Source organism: Colletotrichum fructicola (genome assembly GCF_000319635.2).
Source record: "Colletotrichum fructicola Nara gc5 chromosome Unknown KSG_Nara_v1_contig08, whole genome shotgun sequence".
NCBI lineage: Eukaryota > Fungi > Ascomycota > Sordariomycetes > Glomerellales > Glomerellaceae > Colletotrichum > Colletotrichum fructicola.
In genome coordinates, this window is record NW_027094058.1 from 337,040 (window position 1) to 360,741 (window position 23,702).

General features: G+C 51.8%; 6 protein-coding genes across 6 annotated transcripts; 2 read left to right on the forward strand and 4 right to left on the reverse strand.

Annotated features, from left to right (window-relative positions):
• Positions 1–2: 2 nt before the first annotated feature.
• Positions 3–2,606, forward strand: CGGC5_v013105 (Heterokaryon incompatibility protein 6, OR allele; the record flags this gene model as incomplete). Its single annotated transcript, XM_066152859.1, has 1 exon — positions 3–2,606. One exon carries the CDS (start codon positions 3–5, stop codon positions 2,604–2,606), a length of 2,604 nt encoding a protein of 867 aa, XP_066007643.1.
• A 1,272-nt stretch (positions 2,607–3,878) lies between these two features.
• Positions 3,879–7,056, reverse strand: KLC (Kinesin light chain; the record flags this gene model as incomplete). The annotated part of the gene is made up of 4 exons (XM_032028110.1): positions 3,879–4,638; positions 4,993–5,272; positions 5,322–6,043; positions 6,107–7,056. The coding sequence occupies 4 exons, from the start codon at positions 7,054–7,056 to the stop codon at positions 3,879–3,881; spliced, it is 2,712 nt and encodes a 903-aa protein (XP_031875582.1).
• Positions 7,057–10,830: 3,774 nt separating this feature from the next.
• On the reverse strand, positions 10,831–12,782 carry Rnf216 (E3 ubiquitin-protein ligase RNF216; the record flags this gene model as incomplete). Its single annotated transcript, XM_066152860.1, has 7 exons — positions 10,831–10,994; positions 11,077–11,169; positions 11,221–11,536; positions 11,705–11,965; positions 12,025–12,151; positions 12,257–12,584; positions 12,641–12,782. 7 exons carry the CDS (start codon positions 12,780–12,782, stop codon positions 10,831–10,833), a joined length of 1,431 nt encoding a protein of 476 aa, XP_066007642.1.
• Positions 12,783–16,016: 3,234 nt separating this feature from the next.
• Positions 16,017–16,574, reverse strand: CGGC5_v013108 (uncharacterized protein; the record flags this gene model as incomplete). The annotated part of the gene is made up of 2 exons (XM_066152861.1): positions 16,017–16,127; positions 16,383–16,574. 2 exons carry the CDS (start codon positions 16,572–16,574, stop codon positions 16,017–16,019), a joined length of 303 nt encoding a protein of 100 aa, XP_066007644.1.
• A 926-nt stretch (positions 16,575–17,500) lies between these two features.
• Positions 17,501–18,093, forward strand: CGGC5_v013109 (uncharacterized protein; the record flags this gene model as incomplete). The annotated part of the gene is made up of 3 exons (XM_066152862.1): positions 17,501–17,541; positions 17,592–17,973; positions 18,029–18,052. 3 exons carry the CDS (start codon positions 17,501–17,503, stop codon positions 18,050–18,052), a joined length of 447 nt encoding a protein of 148 aa, XP_066007645.1.
• An 848-nt stretch (positions 18,094–18,941) lies between these two features.
• Positions 18,942–20,310, reverse strand: CGGC5_v013110 (uncharacterized protein; the record flags this gene model as incomplete). The annotated part of the gene is made up of 2 exons (XM_066152863.1): positions 18,942–19,941; positions 20,195–20,310. The coding sequence occupies 2 exons, from the start codon at positions 20,308–20,310 to the stop codon at positions 18,942–18,944; spliced, it is 1,116 nt and encodes a 371-aa protein (XP_066007707.1).
• Positions 20,311–23,702: the final 3,392 nt, after the last annotated feature.

Below are 23,702 nucleotides of genomic sequence, written 5' to 3' on the forward strand. Positions count from 1 at the left end.
CAATGGATTATCGGAATTGCACGATCGCGTGGGTTCTACCCTCATCTGAGTACCATACGATCGCTGAGGGGTTCTTCGACGAGGTCTACAACCACTTTTCTACACCCCTACGGATGACCTACAGCATTGGAAGAGTAGGTCAGCACGATGTCGTGGCCGCAAGCAAGACGAATGATGCCACGTCTTTACACACCAGAGATCTTGTCGACAACTTACTGGGGGACTTCCCGTTCATTCGGGCTGGTTTCCTAGCGAGCGTCAATGCGATCGCCTCCACAACAAGTACCATTCGCGTGGGTAATGTCGTTGTTGGCACGAAGCCAAACCTGCAGAGTGCTGTTGTGTACTTTGATGCGAAGCAAACCCAATCTCAGCAGCGACTTGTTTTGACCCGTGAGCCACGGCGTATCCCTGAATGTGCGGCAATGGCTATTGAATCTGTCCAGACCCAGAAAGGGCGCGATGCCTGGCTGGAGGCACTCGGTGAGACCAGCCAACGGAATCAGCGAAAGGGTTATCACGGTGCGATATGGTCTTCCTCAGAAGCTTTCGATGATACTACTATTATCGATCGCGTTGTCAGCAAGCACAAGATTCTCTGCTTTGAGACCACCGCTGCAAGTATAAACTCTCAATCACTTGTGGTTGTCGCTGGTGTTTCTCGCCATGCAGGCAGTAGCGAAAACCCCACGCCGGCGGCAGAGACCCACGGAGCTGTCTTCTCATATCTCCGTTGCGTAGCTCATTATATGAGCGCCGAACAGCTCAGAATCGAACCACCCTTGGCAAGCTACTTCACTTATACACCATTCGACTTAGACCGCGCATATTTCCGACTCCTCATCCTTCATAAGGGTCGCAAATACGACAAGATCAGTTGCAGCGTTTTTCAAGCTTGCCTTCCCGACCGGCAAAGTCAAGTGGAGAAAGAAATTGACCAAGACGTCGAAATCATCGTACCATACGAAGCCCTGTCGTACTGCTGGGGTGACGACAGACTCCACAACATGATTGCAGTCGATGGGAAAGCGCTCTTCGTCACAGACAATCTTCTTGGCGCTCTTCAGAATCTGAGGCGAACTGAGGAAGATCGCATTCTCTGGGTTGATGCTATTTGCATCGACCAAAGTAACATCTCAGAGCGTGGTCATCAAGTTGGATGGATGGGCGAATTGTACAGGCATGCTGACGAAGTTTTGTGCTGGTTGGGACACACAGACCACACTGTTGGCCATATCCTTGCGCTGCTCCAGAAGTTTTGGGCAGAAGTTCCACGAACGGCATGGGAGAATTGGCCTGTGAACGATGCTCGGTGGCGCGGGGTCTGGAGGAATGTGTACGCGATTCAATTCCGGCACGAATATCGTTCACAGCTCAAATGCCTAATGGCTAAGGAATGGTTCAGCCGGGTGTGGATCCTACAAGAGGTGGCCAACGCTCGCAAGGCATCTATCGGTTGCAGTGAAGCCTGGGTCGACACGAAGGCCTTTGCCATGGCAACGACACTTCTCGATGTAGAACCAGGCACTCAGTGTCAGGCAGTGATTGACATCATGCCAGGTCCAACTCGGAAGTCTTCTTGGTGGGCTCAAAAGCCGAACATATGCACCCTTCTGTGGAGGTTCAGAGAAAGTCAAGCAACTGATCCCCGCGACAGACTCTATGCACTGTTAGGACTGTTGGATCCCGATCCCGCTTCTGACTCGAAAGAGAAAGATCAAAGACTTAAAGCAGACTACACGAAATCCGAAGAGGCTGTTGCGAGAGATATTGTATCTTATTTGTATAAGGATGACTCGTCGATCATTGCGATTAATCGACTGGGACTTGGTAGAGTACAGGCAGACATCCCAAAGCTTTCCGGTATGGCCCTGGAGAAAATTGTCTCAGAAGGGTTAGACGTGGACAGGGTCCAAGAATACATGCGGAGGGGACACTCAATGATCTGGCTTACAGAAGGCATCGCTCGGGTAGCTGCTCAGGACATTTGTTCCGGCGAGAAGGTAGTGGAGTTACTGCTCAGCGAACGTGCAAACGTCATGGTCACAGAAACCCTCGTCGAAACCATTACTGGTAGTTTCAGCAGCATTTGTCTGAGGCTTTTACTGGACCGCCAGGGCCAAGAGATCCAGGTGACGAACGAGATTGTCAAGGCAGCTGCGGGAAACGAGTCTTCTGGAGAGCAGGTGATGAGGCTGCTGCTTGGTCGACGAGGTGAAGAAGTCAAGGTGACAGAAGAGGTCGTCAAGGCAGCCGCGAGTAACGAGTTGTCTGGGGTGCGATTGATGAACCTGCTGCTTAATCGACGAGGTGCCGAGGTCAAGGTGACAGAAGAGGTCGTCAAGGCAGCCGCGAGGAACAGTTCGTCTGGCGAGAAGATGATGAGGTTGCTGCTTAATCGACGAGGTGCCGAGGTCAAGGTGACAGAAGAGGTCGTCAAGGCAGCCGCGAGTAACGAGTTGTCTGGGGTGCGATTGATGAACCTGCTGCTTAATCGACGAGGTGCCGAGGTCAAGGTGACAGAAGAGGTCGTCAAGGCAGCCGCGGGGAACAGTTCGTCTGGCGAGAAGGTGACGAAGTTGTTGCTTGATAGATTCTCGCATTAATACGTTCAAGTTGACTGACCGATGCGAAATTTGTCAGGTCTGATTAAGAACCTTGCTGCCTCTTGAGACTACCGCACTGCCTTACTTCCGATCGTCGGGCTGGAGTGCAAATGTCGAGCCGGCGACCTCCAGTGACGTGATTTTCTTGCGGTCTCCAACGAGACGCTTGGCCTCTTTGGCTGGGACCAAGAGGAAAAAGTATCATGGGAAGAGCAGTTTGAGGGATAGAGGGCTTGCTCAATGGTTAAAGGCGGATCTTGACGCCTCGCCGTATGCCAATATGGGCTCCTTGTAAGCCCAAACTGAGATGTGATTTCGACACGCAATGGCGCCATCGCGGACATCCTGGGGCAGATTGGTTCTCCAAACGAGGCACGATGGTGAAGTATTGCTGGTGTCATAAACTGCTTACTGCGTGGATGAAATGGCAGCTCTGATAAGACGATAACTCTATAACGCGGCTCATAAGTGCGAAGAAGCCGCTTGCCGCTGACGCTGTTGACTTTAAACGTACACAATCAGCTGGTTTTGGCTTGCGTCATGCTGACTTCCTTTCATGAAGGCCAGCTGTCAGTGATTTGTTCCATCAGCCATGTCGGGCTCCCATGAACTGATCAGCGTAGTCTCTGTTAACGCACCCCTGCCGCCCGCAATGTAGCTAAGCCGTATTACAGTAGCTAACGAAAAGGGCTTCATGCTGAGTTCAACTCTCTTCCCTCTTTCCGCACGGACTCAGCCATTCTTGGCGCTCACACAGTACGTTTTATTATCTTATCGATTGGAGTACATTCGATAGCCAAAATAGGCTAGCTCAATTTGCGGGTCTGCTGCCCGCTGACGTTATGAATTCAATTATGCAGAGGGATCATTGTTCTGCACATGATGCTGGCTATTATGACTGTTATATTGTACAATAGAAAGCATTCTCCACCAACCTGAAGACTTTTCACCTTGACGAGACACCCATCAATTTTGTCTTGAATCTATTCCATCTGATTTTCACCCCCCATCCTGCGGCTCTTCTGCACTATACTACTCATCCGTCTCGTCCTCGCTAAGCGAAACATCCGTCTCTTGCGAAGAGGACTGCAAGGAGTAGATCTTGCCAGATACGTTTCTATACCGCTCGTTGTGAGATCCAAACACAGATAAAAGGCCGCTCTGTGCCCGTTGGTAATACGTGACGGCTGCCTCTGCATCGCCCAGCTGTTTGGACAAGGAACCAAGATTCTCAAGTGTGTTCAATGCAGGCACATATGTCTTCATGGCGTGTTATCCTAATGCCTTCTCGTAGCCTTGAAGAGCCCGGTCGTACATCGCCTCGGCCTCTTTGAGTCGGCCCTGGTCTGAGTAGAGGTTGCCTAGATTGTGCACCGTGTCGAGTGTCGATGTGTGGTCTGGCCCCAGTGCCTTCTCACGGCCTTGAAGAGCCCGTTCATACATCGCCTCGGCCTCTTTGAGTCGGCCCTGGTTGTAGTAGAGGCTGCCAAGATTGTGCACCGTGTCGAGTGTCGATTTGTGGTCTGGCCCTAGTGCCTTCTCGTAACCTGGAAGAGCCCGTTCGTACATAGCCTCTGCCTCTTTGAATCGACCCTGGTCTTTGTAGAGGATGCCTACATTGTTGACGGTGTCGAGTGTCAATGTGTGGTCTGGCCCCAGTGCCTTCTCCTTGCCTTGAAGAGCCCGTTCATACATCGCCTCGGCCTCTTTGAGTCGGCCCTGGTCTGAGTAGAGGCTGCCAAGATTGTGCACCGTGTCGAGTGTCGATGTGTGGTCTGGCCGCAGTGCCTTCTCGCAGCCTTGAAGAGCCCGTTCATACATCGCCTCGGCCTCTTTGAGTCGGCCCTGGTCTGAGTAGAGGATGCCTAGATTGTTGACCGTGTCGAGTGTCGATGTGTGGTCTGGCCCCAGTGCCTTCTCACGGCCTTGAAGAGCCCGTTCGTACATGGCCTCGGCCTCTTTGAGTCGGCCCTGGTCCGAGTAGAGGTTGCCGAAAGAATCGAACATCCATTCCTTCGTCTCCGGCTCCGCACTAGTGGCTACCTTGATGATGCATTGATCCGCATGTTGTAAGAGCCGTCTTTGGACTAACCAATACTCTACTTGCTCCTTGCTTGGTACGTGTGATGCTACACACCTCATCGCTATCCAAGCCATCTCCTTATCCACCACTCCTAAATTCAGCACATATATCATCCATGCGTGAACACACCTATGCACACTATATCCGTGGGATTCTCTTCCCACCTCTTCTTTAGGTGGGTCCGCCTCTACTAGTCCATGTTCACAGAGAACTCTCATCGTTGTGTTGAAATTGATCTGGTCTGCTGTCACCTCTTGTAGCCAAGTAGGCCCCTCTGACGCTGCTTCTCGAAGAAGCTCATACCATAGGTCCTCGCTATCAAAGTACGCCCAAAATTGTAGGAGCATGGCTGCACCCACGCTTTGCTGCTGAATATGTCTGAATGAGACTTCCCACGTAGAATACAACGCTCGGTCGTACTCTAAAAGTTGGGGGCTTCCTTTCTGCAAGCGCAGCCATGATTCCTCATATAGTCGGAGATACTCAGCACAGGTCGTTGTCACTTGGCTTAGGTAGGCTCCAGCTGTTGAGAGGGCAAGCGGAAGTCCGTCCAGCTGTCGTGCCAGCGTCGCAGCGTCAGGATCTATTCAATAATTTAGTCCTATTCAAAGTTTTCCTAGTTTGTGATATACCCTTGCTGAAATGATCACGGCCGGATGTTGATGCCACTATTGCTAAGCTGTCGCTGATATCGCCCAGCTTACTTAGCCGAATCAACTGCCCGAGCTTCACTGTCGCAGAGCGGGTCGTGATAATGACGGCACCGTGGTCGGTTTCGGGGAGGTATGGGCGGATATCGTACGCTTTTGAACTTGCTGCTTCGGCTTGGCTTGTCTTGCCGGAGATAGGCGCCATCTCTGCGGCACATCGGACACTTTGGTTGGTAGTGATGTGGCTATCCAATAAGACATCATCATAGTTGTCATAGATGACCAGCCAACGATTGTTTTTTGGTTCATCTAACCAGCGCTTGGCTGATTCAACTATTCCATCGAGATCTTCATTGTCGATTGCATTCTGGACGTATGCAAGAGAAGCCGTCTCTCTAACAATTCGCTGGGCCAGGCGTTGATAGCTCTGCTTGAGCGCTGTCGTGTCTCTCGCATCAAGCCACAAAACTGCCGAGTAATCATCACCATGTTTCTTCGCAAATGCGATCGTCGTCTGCGTTTTGCCCATGCCACCCAGGCCGTGCAGAACAACCGTCCGACGCTGTCCAGTCCACTTCAGTTCTTCGTGGAGACGACCGAGTTCTTCATGTCTGGCCACGAAGTAGTTCACGCTGTTGACTCCGGGCAGCTTGAAGGGAAGTATGAATGAAGGAGAGGCTGTCCCTGTTGCGTCACTAGAGCATCTATTTAGTTGTATTAGCTACCAAGACCGATAAGACTTATGTCCTATCTGATGATTCTCTTACCGCTGCACCTCATCTACCGGCAAGTAGAAGAACAGCTGTCGAGCATACGCTGCTGCTACAGCTGCCGCGTACCCGTGCCACATGTCGTTCTTGTGCGAGTCGCAGTAGTCCGAAATGCCGCGCACAACAAGACAGGGAAAGTCGGCGATCGCCCCGGCAGCCTCCATCTCAAAGCACAGCAGCCCATCCTGCTGAGCTAGTGTGTCCCTTAGCAACGCATCCTTCACCACCAGCTCTCCAGATGCGATATTGCCCCTGTGCACAACAACAAACATGTCGTCATCATCGCTCATTCGAGGTATAAGCTTCGATGGGTCACACTCGGCGGCGCAAGGTGCTCCTTGATGTTGGTGGATGTAGTCTGGTGGAAAGAGATGATCGTTCCGCTCGCCGGGGTACAGGAATCGTCGAAGGCCACGGCTTGTTATGTCGATTCGACGGACGTTTTGCTGCACTGGATCAACACCTAGCCTCGCCCGCTGGACTGCTAGCGCTTGCGCGGCATTGAGAAGGACTGCCGGCGGTGGCGCCAGTGCACCCGTTCTCTTGAACTGGCCATCTATCGCTTTTCCATGATCGTACTGCAGAGCGCCGGAGTGTCCACCCGCAGGCTTGCTCACAACCACATGACCCAGTCGTATCATCCCATTATCCGTCTGGACGGGAACTCCGCCACCAATACCAACCAAGAGACCGAAGCGTAAGTTGGGAAACGTTATCCTCATCTGCGCCACAACCGTAGCCGCGGGACTGTTGCCAGGCTGGTGTAGACCTGCGATAACGATATTGTGGCCGTTGATGCTCCCAAGGCTATACACGTTGTGGTCTGCTGGGGGCTTCGGAAGTGCGGGATGTTCCTCGTCCAGCATCTCCATCGCTGCGATCTGCTCGACCTCCAGCGGACAGATCCATGCCACCTTGTAGTCGTCGCGGCTGCGTTCCTGCGTCATCTTCGGTCGGTGGCCTGGATTTTTGGATCGGTCTGACGAGAGTAGTCGGCGGTAGTATGAATCGCGTGGAGCGTCGGAAGCGGCAGGAATGAAACTAAGCCGTCGTGTGAATCTGTGGAAATGGAGACCTGACGTTCAATGTCGTCGCTCAGGTAAGTCATCAATTGCGAGAGGGGAAATCCCTCTTGCCGCCAGCCTTGTGCGGCTGAGTGCTGTGCCGTGGGCGAATCATGGTGGAAGAAACTGCCAATTTGGTCCCGCAACTGTCAGCATGCACTTCTGGATGCCCTCATGGTGATGTAATCCACTCCATTGCTCAGTCGATGAGAAATGCCCGTTGCTGTCGGCAGGCTGTGAAGGGGCGAGTGAGTTCTTGATCACCCAAAACTTCAAAATCACGTTGCTTTGGTCCAAATCAAGATTTTGCAAACTCGAAAAGAATACCTGCTAAAAGAGCTCCACATAAGTCTATCCCTGTAATTACGCCAGAACAGCAGTTTTATTCTCCACAACAGAGCTCCTAACGGCTCAAGAATCATGGCACGTTCCGGAACTCCATCCATCATCCGCCCTGACACCTATTCTCAGAGATCGCCCCAGCTGCAACCCCCTACGCCATGGAGCCTAATTTTGCATTCCCGCAGCAAATCCCCGACAAATGCCCAGATGGCTGCTTCATCAGCTATAGCACGCCACCGAGAGGTTTCGAATCGACCACGCCGTGTGTTGGATTTTGAAGACCTCGTCGACTGTTAAATACATGTGAAGGCGGCGTCATGGTGATAGCTAGAGGCGTAGTGAGTGTGTTGAAGGTCAATACCTCTATGAACTGCAGCATAAGTAGAATCTGGGAAATCAGGCCAGCTGATGACCTTTTCGTCGTACGTACAATACTTCAAGCTACAGAAATCGAGAGACGCTATTTTGTAATGTCAGAACAGATGCATATAGAGCTGGATGCGGAATGGTGGCTTCTGGATTATTCAACGACAGATCTAGCTTATTAGCAACAAGATCATCCTACTGCGTCTCTGATGCATTAAGTGGATAAGCTAACTTAACACAAAACTGTCATGACATAAGAGCGGGATCCTGCTCCTACTTATGCATGCATAGTGACCCTTATCAAGGAACATGATGATCAAGAAGTGGATTCGGCACTGGAGCCATAAGCTGCGCCAAATCGATTGCGGGTACAGCCGTATGAGATCGTACAGTGTAAGCGCCAAGAACAGGCGGGTCCGTGCGGAAAGATGGAAGAGTGTTGAATTAAGCATGAAGCCCTTTTCGTTAGCCACTGTATTAGTTGTGTTCATAACTTGCTTTATGCTCAGAATAATAAGATCTACTGTAATAAATATGAATCTGCATAACCTGGTCCGCAGAAAACCCGATGCTCGTCATAATCTATCTGGGTAGCTTACTGTGGAGCTGATCGTTTGTAGCGGGATTGATAAGATAAGAATACTTACTGTGCTAAGCGCCAAGAAGTCAAAATGTCCGTGCGGACAAAGACGAGAGAGTTGATGAGGATGAAGCCCTTTTCGTTAGCCACTGTATGTGGCAGTAAGCGAACCTTGAGTGAGGCGCGCAGGGCTGATTGTTGATCATTTGTTGAAGGGCAATTAATGTGCTCTTAGCAAAGTGAGTTTGCTCTGCGAAGTTCGATTCTTATTGAGGGGATCTCTGACATATGCTGGTTTTGCCAGGGCCAATCGAGAGAATCAAGTGGCGCAAGTTCGCATCAGCGCCAGAATTTGCCGTCCGAGAAGACGCTTTTGAAGCTCGGGAGGGTCGAAGACTGCTCAAGTACCGATTCGGCTGCCGGCTCGTCAACAGTAATTAATCAGAAGCTAAAAACAGCTGAGGGTGAATAATCGACATGCTTGTTGCCGCGAGCCACGGAATGAAGCAGCATAAGCAGTCCTCACCGTGGGTCTGCTTTTGGGGTTACTGTGTCCTTTCACAAAAGAACACAAACTGTGCACAACCCAGTATAATCCGCAGAATAATGGCCGCTGCTGTTTCTGGATCTTGCAGCCAGGTATCGCAGGTCCACGCGACTGGTACCGCTGCCTGAATGTTTCCTGCTTCGTCAGCAACATAATCCATTAACAGCTCTGGGTTTAAAAACTTGGAACATCGAAAACCGGAAACCGTTTTCGGTTGCGACTGTAGCTACTGTAGCGGTAAGGTTTGTTTCCTCAGACTCAAGTGCTGCGTTAAACCAGTCCGTTAGCCTCCGCATGCGAGACCGCCCACCATCTATGACTCACGGCAGAGTCTCGAGTCGTGAGTTGGCGCAATGGCCAGAGAAGCAACCGCCTCTATTGAAGGGTTTCACAGAGTCAAGCCTTATCCAGCCGAATTGAAGTCGTCGCCGTGGGGTGCAAATCTCTTAAAACGAAGGATGCCGTCTGTCATTTGTATTTGTCCAGGGACGGCGCGCGTGCGGGGTTATGATTGAGGATGCCCACCTGCGGCAAGCAATACACGTGACGAGATCTGTAGCGCCGTGGCAACGCGGTCCACATTGACCATACACACAAATGCTCTGACCACACAGCAGCATCTTGAACGCTTCCCCAAGGCTGACGTACATCTCAAGCATGAGCAGAAGACCCCAATCGCTGACGAATGGTCATCATACAGTTCGCTGCGAGTGCATTGGAGATGAACCATGGGGAAGGGATGAAGCGAAGCATACCACAAGGCTCCTGTTTACTGGATCACTGCCGTGGCGCTCTCGCCGTGGCGGCCAAGCGCTGGCGTGCGTAAGGTCTGCCAACACAGGTTCCGCTGATGTCGGGGTTGCAGCTGGCTACGCATCTCGCACTGTGCACTAGACCGAGAAAATACCTCTACCCAGGCGAAGGGTGTTCCGAGGAGGCAGCCGCAAGTGCGGAGCACCGGTATTGCCGCACAGCTTTACCGCTGGGATGCCTAGATGCCCCATCGCTCTCATAGCCAACCTGGCCCGCGCGCGATCCCAGAGAAGCGTGCCCCACCAATTAGCTGCGGTCCTTCGAGGACCTTTCTAGCTGTGTCAACCAACGGTTACAACGGCGCCAGAGCTGGCTGTCTGAAGTGCGCAGATTGCCCTGAAGTGGCTTTCATGAACTGTCATCCGATCAACGATTATGAGGGGCCCATGCTTAGCCACCGCTGGTCGCGTAGCAACAACCGAGACCGAGAGCCACTTCCGGCTGCCAGGCGTACAGGGAGAAAAGGGCTTCAGTCACGCAGCGGAATAGAATGTGTCACAAAATGGCCACTGGGATGAAAATTATTTCGGTGTCGCCATTCCAATCAGATTCGGCCACGTGGTGCGGAAGGTATGTAGCGCAGGTCGGCAACTAGTGTTGTCACAGTGGCCTTCCGCGACATCGCCAGCCGCAACCGAAATCGAGAGCCACCTCCGGTTATCAAGTCAGGAGAGAAGAAGTTGCCCCAGCCACGCAACAAAATATCCAAGTCTTTGTCGCACCGCTTGTCAGAAAAAGGTCCGCGAAAGGCGGCAATGAATCACAACTACTATCCAGGAATTTGAGGACCAGGCAGCCCATTCTTCGCGTTACTAAGCCACCAATTGATGTGCCAGTCACATCTGGGCCGGCCTAGCTAGGTGCGCGATGGTTTTCTTAATAATCGGACAATTGATTCTAGCTTACTGGACGGGCTGAATTGGTCGGATCGGCTACGGGTTTGGTTTCATGGCCAGGTTAGGTGGTATTGCTAGCATATCTTGACTCTACGTCCAGCACCTCCGTGGCCTCAACGCCGGGCTCCTCGCGGGGCTTCTCTCAATTGTGCCGACCTTCGGTTCTTCTGCTTGTCCGGCACACGCTTAGACGTGTTGAACGTGAGGTGCTCTTCGTTGAACTCGGGGTTGGCTGCCATGACCTTCTGACGGGCTTCCTCCCCGGCCTTTCGAACCTCTTTCTCGTGGCGAACCTCGGTCTCCTCGAAGAGAGGGCAGTTTCCCTTCTTGCCCCCCCCTGGAAGAGTCGTCAAAGTGACTGTAGTCGCAGGACTGGCACTGCACGTTTCTGCACCCTGGTCTGGCGCAAGTCATTTTGTTGCAGCCCGCTTCTCTGATGAAAGGCGTGTTACCTGCATAAATTAGCAATCAGTTCTCGCGGACACGTCTCTTAGGAAACCTACATTTGTTGCATTTGCGGATCAGGGCGGCAGACATGGCCTCCTCGAGTTTCCGCCGCGCTGATATTCCGTTTTCGGCTGCAGCCTCCTCACATGTCCGAGGAACATGTGTTTCTTGTTTACACAGGCGGCAGCTGACGATCTCGCATTCAGGGTTGATGCACCTGAATTCTTTATCCTCCTCTATGGGAGGGCAGTCGGCAGCGTATGGAAAGAACGGGCACGCTGAGAGATTCTCGAAGCCTTGGGCTTGTAGAGCTGCTCCAAACTCGATGCGGTCAAGCGCTGCTTGAAGCTTGTCGTCGAGAAAGAGCGCGCGCTGGGAATGAGAGAATACATGGCTGCAGCCGTCCATTGACATACGGTTGAGGTGGAATCTCGCGAGTCCAATCGCCGTTTCGGCGCACTTTCGCGCGCAACCGATGCAGAAATACCAATGCAAAGTTAGGACTGCAAGTTTCACAAGAGGTGTGTGGTATCCACTCACGTGCTCAGAGTCCGGGGCGTTGCAGTGAACCATACAGTCCAGCGGACATTCATCGAAGCAGCAGCCACATTCAGCAATGTTTCCTTCTTCCCGGGCTTGCTTGAAGTTGTTCTCTTTGTCGAGAACTTTGGCTTTTGCCAACTTGCGCTTGGACTGTGCTGCTTCGCAAACTTGTCGAGCAGCTCGCAATTCCTCGAGGGCTCTATTCCTGTCAGGCATTGGCGAGTCGCGAATAGTCCTATCTAGATTCTCCGGTTTGAGCTGCAGATAAGGCTGTGTTCTGCTTTTTTCAACTCGAAGCCCGCTTTAATTTTGCCGACTTTCCAGTTGCAATTGATCTTATCCAAAGCGAGATATGCCTGCATCAGACAATTACTGTGCTCTTCTAGGAGTTTGGCAACGCTCTTGACAGTAGCTTGCGGGAAGTTTTGGCAGAGGCCCCTCCTCCTGCACCGGGCATTAGCACTGAGTGTTCCTGAGGATCGAGCAGTATGGATATCACGATTCAGGTCCACCTGATAGGATTTCAGAGGGAACTATGCAAGAACTCACGATATACTAATGTAGGCTTGTGCTGTCTCCGGAGGACGATTGGCGAAGTCGTAAAGTTGCCGTACCTTGGAGACGTCATCCTCTTTTGCTGAAGACTCTCGTTTGCGCTTTAGACTTTTTGAGCGGGCCTTCTTGGGATACGAGGAAGCGCCCAGGATTTCCTCGTTGATCTTGTCGATATCGTAAAGAAGCTTCGTGGCTGTCCTCTCGAAATACTCGGGGCAAATATCTGGGAAAACGGAAAAGATCTGAACTATGCAATCGCTCTTCATGCTCGCCTTGATATCTGCCATCTCTCGTTCAGCGCGTGGCTTTGGGTGGTTCGCTTCTATGGGCCCATTAGCTTTTGGTAAGGCTCGTCTTGTCTGTGTGGAGGATGTTCACCGGCAGTAGGATTAGCGAGTACTAGACCCTGTTGACGCGGTACAGTAGGTCTGGCAGCACGGTGGCAGCATGGTGGCAGCACGATGGTTGCGTCGAAGGGTAGGCGAGCGACGGAGGGTTCGCGCAGAGTCGATATCGGCATTGAAGGGAGTGTCGCCGATCCGTGACGAAGGTAGAAATGGGTTTTCCACGTTCGGAAAGGACTAACGGTGATATGAAAGAAAATCACCTACTTACCTGAACGTAATAATTGTCGAGAAGGCAGGCAAGAGAAATGCCGACTGAATGTTGGGAGAGAAGCCGGAGGTAAGGAAAGTCTGGAGATGGATGCAGGAGGTCGACAGTCGCGGTGGTGAGATGGTCGGCGTGGCCGAAACGCGCCTCAATTCATTAAATAAGCGCTTGCGCGAACGACACCACTGTCCAAGCCCCTTTTTGATCAGGCAGAGGCTGCACACTGCGCATAGTGATCATCCTAGCCGGCTGCTGCGTTATCATGTGGGTATCGAACCAGGATCGAGTCACCCTGCAAGACGAGTAACGATAGCCCTCGGACGGCCCTCAGGCGACGAACGTCCGCCAATGTTATTGCGCCACGGCCATACAGTGGCATCCGATGCGAGTCATCTTGAATGAAGCTGGTCACCCACGCAGTCATGCCTTCAGGACTTGATGTCTTCGTCAAATTATCTGTGTCCGCAAGCACGAATCAACCGGTTGTTGCAACACGAAAATCCAGGCTGACGGTGGATTGTTGAAGACCTGCAACTGTTGAGCCTATACGGTGTCGGCGAACCCGGAGTGCCGAATGGTACGATGAATCCCACTTCGACCTCTTGGGAGTACTTCTCTAGGGCAGAAATATTTCATATCTGTTCATCTCATGTTCCATGGCGATTCACATCCAGCCAACTGGAAGATCCTGCATCGTGCTGAGCCGAGCACGAAGTCTCCGCGGACTGAAGGTGGAGGTAGCCGACGCATCCAGGTTAGGATCTATCTCTCGGGTAGATGATGCGATGAAGGCGTTTATGAGGAGTCTCGACTGAAATGGTATGGAACATCAGCCCGCAAATGCGAGGGAGGCTCAAGATCGCACCACATAGAGGGGTTGACTCTGCCTTGCCCATCATGTTTGGTGCCATCACTGGGGTGTGAAGGACTCCCAAATTCGGGGGCGTCAGCCAAAGAATGTTTGGCTGACAATTCTATCGTAATGAAACTCATCAATGGCTATTTGGAAAAGGAGAATTATCGCTTGACATCCGGACTCGCTATCGTCAACAGCTAAGCTTGTCAAGAAGCTAGCGAAAGAAGATACGCCCCAAGGCTGAGAAAGGCGAGATCGGCAATTCAAAGAGGCTGACAGGAGATCTCATCTCAGACAGCATATTCTAGTTCTTCACTCGTCTTGTAGATTGGTAGAGAAAAAGAAACGGGCACCAAATGCGGTATTCCTACGAACCAGTATTTACTCATCATCGCAGGAGGCAGATGATTCTTCTGCTGACCAAAGGACATGTCTCCCTCTTCAAAAAAGTACGCAGCAAGAAGAAACAAACAGCTCGCGAAACCCCAATTGTTGATCCTGTCGAGTTAGAGTAGCTGGTCGGGTGATACCTTTCAAGACCGGGGGTGCCTGAACGTTTCGAACGTGGTCAATGGCATATAGATGGTTCGGCTTTCAGATAAACGCCTTTAGCCCGGTCATGACACTATTTCTTCGACAGATTTGGCTAGGTAAATCCCTCGCTGCATGTCTCATGGGCTTCAGCTGAGTTCATTTTCTGTCGGAGATTGCTTCATTTCCTGACCTAGTAACCAGAAACTGTCACACGGATGGGGTGAGTATAAGGCGACTTCGCCCTGTGTGGCCAGATTTGTACATACTCCTAGCTTCCGGACAATATGATTTGACCCAAATTTTAAGGAGTGTGCTTATCAACGGTTCGATTTCTAGGCACACAGCCATAAGAACAGCAAAGTAGTCTGGGCTACGACATTCCAGTCAGTCTGGCCCCTGAAAACGACGGCTCAGCTTGGTAGAGATGGTGGATAACTGTCGCAAAGTTTAACCGATCCGTGTGATAAATGTTGCTACCTTTCCCTCCCTCTCGTCTGATATCCTTCCCCTTCGAACAAACACCATCCCCAATGAACTTCTAATCCCTCGTCAATCTTATCATAACAATGTCTCTTGTACAGAGCCTCCTCATTCTGCCTCCCGAAGTACTCCAGCTTATCGTCATCTTTCTTCCCTGGGACGATCTTCGAAATGTCCACCTCACCTGTACAACGCTGCGCGATCTATCTAGACCCAGGTTGTTTCGCTGTATCTCGGTTTCCATGTTCAGAGAAGACCTGGACAAGCTTGCTCGAATATGCTACGACGAATGCATACGACCATTTGTAAAAGAGACCATCTTTGACGAAACGGTATCGCGAGACCGCTTTCGTGCACTTTTCAGTAATGAACAAGTACACGAAGCTCATCCTTGGTTATCTGTGCTGCCGAGCACCGAGAAAATCTACGTCCTGCATTTCAAAGATCATGTGGGCATAGACATAGCGTCAACAGGCCAACATTTCGAGGCAGATCTCAAGACAACTCTACTCGCTCTGCTCAAAAGATTACCCAACCTCACCGCCGTTAAGTTTCAACCAATCAATCATTCTCGAGTTGCATCTCTCGGAGAAAGAGCTGCTTGCATCGCCAGAGCTGCGATATTAGCTGCCAACACACCTGCATCGACGGCCGAGCCTAATGACGGCTTATTCGAGACCATATTTCCATTGATAGAGGTGCCGGTCACCAGCCTGAAGTGGACTGAAGGCGTGCCCCAAGGCGGAACACATCCTCTGCAGAATATTCCCTTCAATGCATTTGGGAACTTATCCGTCATCGACCTGCTTCTGGATACTTCGCCGCTCCCAAAAGCTTTATCAACGCGTCTAGCCACCTGCATCCATGCTGCTGATAAGATTCGGGATTTATCAATCAGTTGGTCAGCGTATCCATGTGACCAAAACGGCTTCTTCTCACGGCTGTGCAGTCTGCTGCGCTCGTCGCGATGGAAGTATATCAGATGCTTCCGAACCAAAAGGCTTGTGGTTCATGATAAAGACGTGCGCGACTTCATAACGCTACATGGATCGCTCCAGACATTCTCAACCGACAACGTTCTCCGTCTACCTTCCAGCGAGAAGCAAGTTGAGTACGAATCCGAGTCCGAATCCGACTTCTCTGAATTCCACGACGACGACGACGACAGAGAAGAAGAAGAAGAAGAAGAAGAAGAAGAAGAGCGCGAGTCTCAGGCCACAGATGGAAATGACTGGAGTACAACTTCTAGTCGAGACGATGAAATGTCGGAGGCTAGTGATGATATCGACCTACTGCTGGATTCTGCATTCTGAGGTAAAGGAAAACAAATAGGGATATCTCGGCGACGGCATTGCGCAGAACTGTCTTTAACGTTTTCATCTCCTTTTTCATCAATTTAGTAGTAAATAACTTTGTGTCTTTCGAAAAGCCCTGCCTAAAATGACCGCACTCCTGATATAGCTCATTTCGAGGCCCAGAAGCCGGAAATGTTCGAGATTTGTGCTAGCTGATCAATTTATGCAAAAGTCATGTCTCTGCATGAACCTGCCGACATAAAGGATACGGCTCTTCGACAAATCCAAGCCACCGATTGATGCAATTATGATGAAAAAAGGAGCTGGCATCCCAGTTGCTTACCTTTGGCTGTTTCATCCAACCATCCCAGACCTTGATGCAATTGGACTCCTCCTCGACGATCTCGGCATCAACCAGGAAAGGGTTGACTCGCAGTCGCGTGAGGAGTTCTTGATTAAGGTTCTGTTCTGGCGGTGTCACAAAGCAAAGAAAGACGAGAAACAAGTAGTCCGATGGCCGGGATTGGCGGCGCATCGCTGGTAACCGGTAGTTATTGGCTTGTCTTCTTTTGGCTGGTCTTTTGAATGAGAGCCCGATGGGCTCTACTTCATTCACAGGTACTGGTGGTGCGTGCCTGCATAGAAATGACGATGGAGAATCGTATCGTTCGGACGACGCTCTAAGTGTGTTACTTGCATCAAGGGATTGATTATATGGAGGCACAGGCGAAACGAGTGTTAGTGAGTGATCTGATGTGTGTGAACTAGCTAAGTGGGCTGCCTGGCTGGAGGCTGGAAGAAGGCCCTGGGGGCCCTGGGCCGCACAGGCCGCCTGTGGCACCTGTGGGCAGGTGCCGCCACAGATTACATGTGCTGCCATCAAGGGCGCGTGTTTTGTGGGGCGCCACCTGGCTGGCTACATTAGTAAATGCCATGCATGTCGGCGCAGCCACACCAGCCACATCAGCCACACCAGACACGCTAAACCCGGAGTTGTCACCGGGACAATGCTGCGCCAGTTCCATCTTGCGAGACGGGACTATGCATCCTAGCGCTGCGCCCCGCCTTACGTAAGTCGGCCGGCTCGTTTTCTAGCCGATAGAGATAGTTCGTAGCCTGTTACCAATACAAGCCACTTCACGCACATCTCAACAGCCTCTCCACCACAAGCAACGACAACGACGACAATGCCAACTACCACAAACAGCGACAACAACGAAGAACACGACAATCAGCAGCCATCCCACCAATGCTGGAGAGCGGTATCATTCTCGACTAGCTGTCCACACTACCGCCGACTCTCCAAGGGCAGCCCGATCTCGACGAGAGGAGTAGCAAACGCAAGCATAGCTTCAACTCCATTCAGCCGCCTTTCGATCAGGACACCATGAACCCTCGCGAAGTCGGCACTGCTTCAACTACCCCTTCGAAAGAACGCGCCATGGTTATCCCCGAGTGAAGATGCTCCCGAAGTGGATGTCGAGACTCCAAGGGGACCGCGTGTAGATCCCTCTCAGGCAGCGCGGCAGACGGCTCAATCTGACGCCAGCAGTATTGCCTCTTCAATATCGGAGCAAACATCGATGTTGGAACAGACATCGTCGACATCTAAGAAGCGGAAACGACCATCTAGTCTTCGGAGGCAATCGAATTTAATCACCATCCAAAATGCCATGAACCATAGGAGCTTCGACGGGGAAATAGCGCCCTCCCCTGCGCTCGGCCATCTCCTCGACGCCATCGAGACTCTGCCTATGGGTATTGGAATTGTTTCACGTGCGACAGAAGCATCTGTTCGGGCCGAACTTGAAGCCTCGACGAGTTGTCAGTTTCACTGGGTCCGAGACGAGACGTTTGCCCGCGATCCGGTCGTACATGGAAAGCCGCTCGACATCCCTCTAGAGGATGACGACTTTGAATGCTTCGCGTGCAGAGTTGGTGAGCCCGCCCCCTTTACGATCTGCCATCAGCACTGCTAACGACACGCAGTACAACAGCGCAAATCCTTCCTAAGTACACGACACCCGGCAGATCCACCTACCATAAGGTGGTAGATTTCTGTGTCTATATCAAGGGAAAGTCCGATGGGCTCGATGCAGCGATGACTTGTTCGGTCGCCGATTGGGCTCTCTATCGAGACGAATACCGCCGGCCATGATTGAGTCAACGTAGTCAATCAGATTACGGTTTGGCTGATCGCTCAGTGGGTCGTTGGACGACTTCGCGTCAGGTGGTCAACCCGTGCGTCGGGGCTTTTCTCCACCACCACCAGCCGGACTGTCTTTTCTACCTGGCATCATCGTTCAAAGTCACGAATGGTGGTTCATCGCCGTCGCCAGGAAGGTTCCAACTTGAGAAATAAATCATGTGCATCATATACGGTACCATCCCTTCACCACTCCGACATTCACTATCAAAGTCAAACTCTTCTTCCTCTGTTGTCGCCTCCTCCGCGTCTGCAATTGCTTCTACAGAAGGGGATCTCCGATGGGCCATTTATCCAGGCTTTGCCGCTGCTTGCAAGACATTGAAAACCTTTGCTCAAACGCTTCCCGAACCATTCTTCGTGCTTTGTAGCTGAATATTCTGCGATGGGAGACCACAAGCATGGCCGCGTTGAAGGCCACGTTCTGATCGCGCGACTCAGGCAACCCAAGAACGAACACGTATAGCAAGCGGAACGCCGAGTCGCGTGCCACATTCTTCATCCCCGCAATCCTGCGTCGCTCATCCGGATCCCAGTCCTCTTTTCCCTGTCTCATGTCTCATGATGTCGCGCAAAGATTGTCCGGCAAGGACGTCGATCTTGCGGGATTGAAGAGTTTCGCGCAGCGAGTGATAGTCGGGTAGGGATGATGGCATAAAGCGAATGATCTTTCGCAAACCATCGCGCGATCCACATTTAATGATGTTGGAACGGTGCCATGTCTTCGGTGCTTGTGGAAGGCAGAGAGCCTAACGCTCGTCGTGCTAAGTTGTCGTCCGGGTTGCGATCGCTCTGTCTCGTGGTTAACATGGGCGATGGCTTCGTTGGCTCAAGGTCGAGTGACTCGCTGCGATTATACGTGGCTCCGTCTTGACTCGGTTCCCAATTATCCCATAGAGAGTAAAGATCTTCTGGAAGTGCTCGACTCTGCACATCGCTGATGAGCTGGACTGCTGGCCCCCCGATGTATCTCACCACCGCACGCCGATTGCCATTTTTCTCCACCACCTGCCGGATCAGACTGATGAGACATGCGGGTTTTCTCAGTATTGTCCAATTGGTGGCCTCCCAATCGCGCACCTCCTGCTTCACGTCACGAAGGTTGATGTCTCGGAAATAGTTCTGGCGATGGTAGGCAACCACGAGGAGCGGAATCTGTGACAACCAGAATTGAGGAACGACATCTTCCATTGCAAGCTCCCTGCTGGCAGCTCTGGTCTTGATTTCAAGAGTCGACTCCACGTCATTGGGTTTGTTACCTTCGGTGACCACATTTATCCGGCTGTTTGTTGGATTGCGTGCCTGTGAAACAGACATTGAACCCAGAAGATCAGGTAAATCGTCGATGTCCGATCGATTTTCAGCGGTGCTTGGATCGATTCCATCAGCAACGTATCCGTCCGTCTCGTGCCGCATAAGAAACTTCATTCCGCCGAAATGATAAGATATTATTCTGTGATGTCCAGTGCTTCCAGTGAGCCCTTTCGTGTATGTTCTTTCGAAGTTGTGACCGAAGCCCTTGAAGGTCCGGATGGTCTCCGTGGGTTGTTCCTCGACGCGTGTGAATAACAACGTCTTCTTACCAGCAATCTCCGCCTTGATCTCGAAGCCTTCAGACGAGGATGCTTGTACGAAACGCAGTAGCTTCCGGATGTTGTTTCTGTCGCTTACAACATCAACATCGCTTACTTCGAAACTAGGCTTGTGAGCACAAATGGCACGAAACAAGGGCTCTAAAGGATGATCTGGGCATCGCGCAGCGTTTTGGTCAACGTATACAGTCCCCGTATCAGGTGTCATTCGCGGAGGTACGGTAGGTGGGACCCAGCGAGGTGGACTGCCTGTCAAGGGATGAGAACTACTTCTCGCTGGAGCGTAATGCGACCATCTCACCTGGAACCGCAATAGTCGGCACTTCGCTGTTGATCCAGTTATAGGAAGCCACATACTGTAGGTATGTGATTGAAGCATCGCATGCTTGGGATGCGTCGAGGTCGGAGCGAGCTATTTCGGCCACAGTGGAAGGCATGTTCGACATGGAAGGCACGTTCGACGTGGAAGGCATGTTCGACTTGAATCTGGACTAGATCTGGTGATTTAGTATAAGAGGCAGCTAAGGAGACCGTAAGTACAAAAGGGAAGAAAGACACTGTAAAGACGCTACGAAGGTATGACACCTCAGAGTGAAGATGCATGCTTTCTCCAACCATTTATCTTCAACCTCGGGTTAGGTTATCGGCATGACGAAAGGACCAGATTGTCGCAAGCACTGCGCAAGACCCTGACGCTCAAGACCCTGACGATTTCAGGGCCATTGTGGATCAATGATAATTTGTGTCTAGTACCTTTGGTTACGATGCAAGCCTACAGGCTCGTCCTGTTCAGCATTTCCGGTGAATCTTCCATCCGAGGGGCTGTCCACGCGCACAAGATTTCCTCTTCAACCTAAAAGAGCCATTTCCATGGCCTTGAGTGGTCCACCAGCCCTCCAGCTGAAAGTAACCTTCCAAGACCCCTCACCAATGTACGCTCCGTACGCTTCGGCCTGGACCACATGGCTTTCTTATAATGGGAAGCTGCGGTTCGAGTGAATTCATTTTATACGTTCATCACCTTGATGCCATGCCTCGAAGTTCCTGACACAATGACCTCGGCGCGTCCTGTCTTACGCATTTGTCGAGGTTCAAGTGTTAACCGGCATGTGTAACACATTTTTAATAGCACAGAACATCACGCTATCGCGACACCAGAACCTCTTGTGAATTATCAGCTGGTGGTGTGACGCATGTGTAAGGCCTGTGTCAAGATCCGAACTCAGAACTTGACTACAAGCCTTGATACTGAACGAAATTAACAGCCAGCCGATCGCGTGGTGAATTGGTCGAAAGCAGATGCTACGTGCCGGTTGGCATGTCCTAGGCGTCGCAGTTGACTTTATGCTGGCAAAGTCTAGCCGACGCTGCGAGTCCGGTATCTTTGGCTTGTTGAAACTATATCACCTGGGTATTGACCCTCGTATATTATTTGTGAAAATACGAGCCACGGGTATTCGCCATGAAACTCACCAAAGCGCCAATTGACGTCAATGGGCATGTGTGGTAGGCAATTAAGAAAGTTCGCACACACAACCTATCGTTGTCTTCGGAGCTTACAACGTTTTCACTATGCTAGCCACGGCTAATACAGAGCTCGACAGAGAAGCTCCCGCCCTCCCGTTGACAAACTTTCAACCTTGGCACATTCGTTTGGACATCATTTGAGTAGCAACATCGCCTGCACCGAGCGGAACTTACTCTGCTGTCACATGCTACCAGACTTCACAGACGCCGAGTGCGGTGCAGCTAAGGTATCGGTAAGCTTTGTCACGATGGCCTACGTATATGAGCCACGCCCAGCACTTCCGTGACAGTACATACCATCCTCATAGCGTAAGCTCGCCAATCACGACATGACACCAATCATCGAAAACTTGAGAGAGACTTTTCAATACCTGTACTGGGATATATGCCGATACCGGGATCAGGACGTGGCCCAAATCGACCAAGTAATTCTGGACTTCTTCGATGAGGTCTGGCCATCATCATGCGTAAAAGGTCCCGTTCAGACATGGGACAACCTGCTCCGCTCATTGATGGAGTCCTTGCTGCACCATCTAGGTAAAGGTCTGACAGGGCCATCCAGACGCCGATTACTCATTCTGCTTGTTAGGCAAAGACGTCATCCCGAACATGGCATGCGATTACTCGTGGATCTCGGTCTTTGACGTAAACCCACGTTTGATACGCCGTCCCTATGTCGACTGGATACGGTTACGCCCCGTCGCTTGGCCCGCACCAGCAGATGTAAGTCAGCACCAGGTAGTTGAAGACTTTCTGTCTATGCTGGAAACTGTGTACGCGGGAAGAGAAGCAACGACGAACTGGTCACAGCGGGTTGTGTACGAAAGATCATCGCAAGGGGAGCCGCAATATTTGGAGGCAGAATGCGCGAATCCGATAATTCGAGACTTCTGGGCCGCTCACGATTTGCCCTGCTGGGGTGTACGTCTTCGTTCACCCGTCAATTTCGAAACGACGGCCAAAGGGCTTGTTCAAGGACCAACCTTCTGCGAAAGCAACGTGCGGCTGACTGGATATGGACTCGACATTCGTACGGTGCGCTCTCGCATTGGCCTCTTGTTTACCCGTTGCCCAATGGACCGAAGGCTGACAAACGTCGAAAACACATTTTCTCCCGGGTCGAACGAGGAGCCCATGGTCATCGACCGCGATGTTCTTCGAGAGGCCAAGATGCTGTACACTGGTCTGCTGCGTTGGGTACGTGCTGCATCCGGGGCCGATGAGACTGCTCCTCTTCATGACTTTCTTGGCGTTGCTGGTGGGGAGACTGGAAACGATTCTGTTGACAAGGACTTGTGGACGGCGATGCGGATGTACGAGTCGAATGTGAAAAGACCGTGACTCTGACGGCTGCGTTCGTGCTCGGAGGTACGTAGTCACAAGAGAAACGCAAGAATACGATGCAAACACTTTGTCCCAAGGACTGAGGCGTGTCCAACATGCCAGCAGCCTCCTATCGCGCATGAGGGATCCTCACAGAAGAATCCCTTTGTAGAGACCGGGTATCGTAGCGCCCCGTATGTGGTACTCCCGAACGACGATTGCATCAAGTCACTCGTAGCCTTTTTTAAGGAACACGACTATGGTAGGCTTCTTTGCGCCTGCGGACTCTGCGTTTGCGATGACGCATTCTTAGTTCGGCTGAGGTCACTGGATCGTTCAGCCTTCAGAGCCGCGCGGGTGGGAGAAGGGAGCACGCGTCGCGTGATGCCTCGCAACGTGTCCGGCGCAGCCTGGGAGTATCCCCAGGACTGCCAACAGCACAACCACCAAAACACACTGCATGTGTCGCGCAGGCAAGGTACATTTCGTGCAGGCCAAGGGCACTCTTTCGACAAGCCCAGGGATGTCATGCCACCAAGCAAGTTATCGAAAGCTCCTGTTCGTCTGGTTGGTTATGCGCTTCCCTAGTGTGCAGGGGCCAAGGTCAGCGCCGTGGTGATCACGTCAGTAGATGGCGCAGTTGTACCGTGACTTGGTTCTGCAGGGAGTGCGAACGGCAGGTGCTGTAATGCATACTGGGACGTGTGAATACTAAACTAGATCGTACGCTCGACGATGTACAAGGTACATGGTAAGCGAGGTTCGCGTTCACCTCAGTTGAATAAGCTTGATGGACGATGGCCCTGGGGTGCTCGTTTCAAGTCCTGGCAAAGCCGGCGCAACCGACATTTGCCTTGCTTGTGAGTGCCTCAGCCAGCCGGATAAGCGCTTACGTTGGTTTGGTTGCTCATTTGTCATCGAGGTTTCGCTTCCGAAGGGAGCACCAAACACTGCCAAAGGCCAGATCTGGCGACCGACACCCCGGCCGCGTCCCTTAACGATCGGGGTCAGAGGC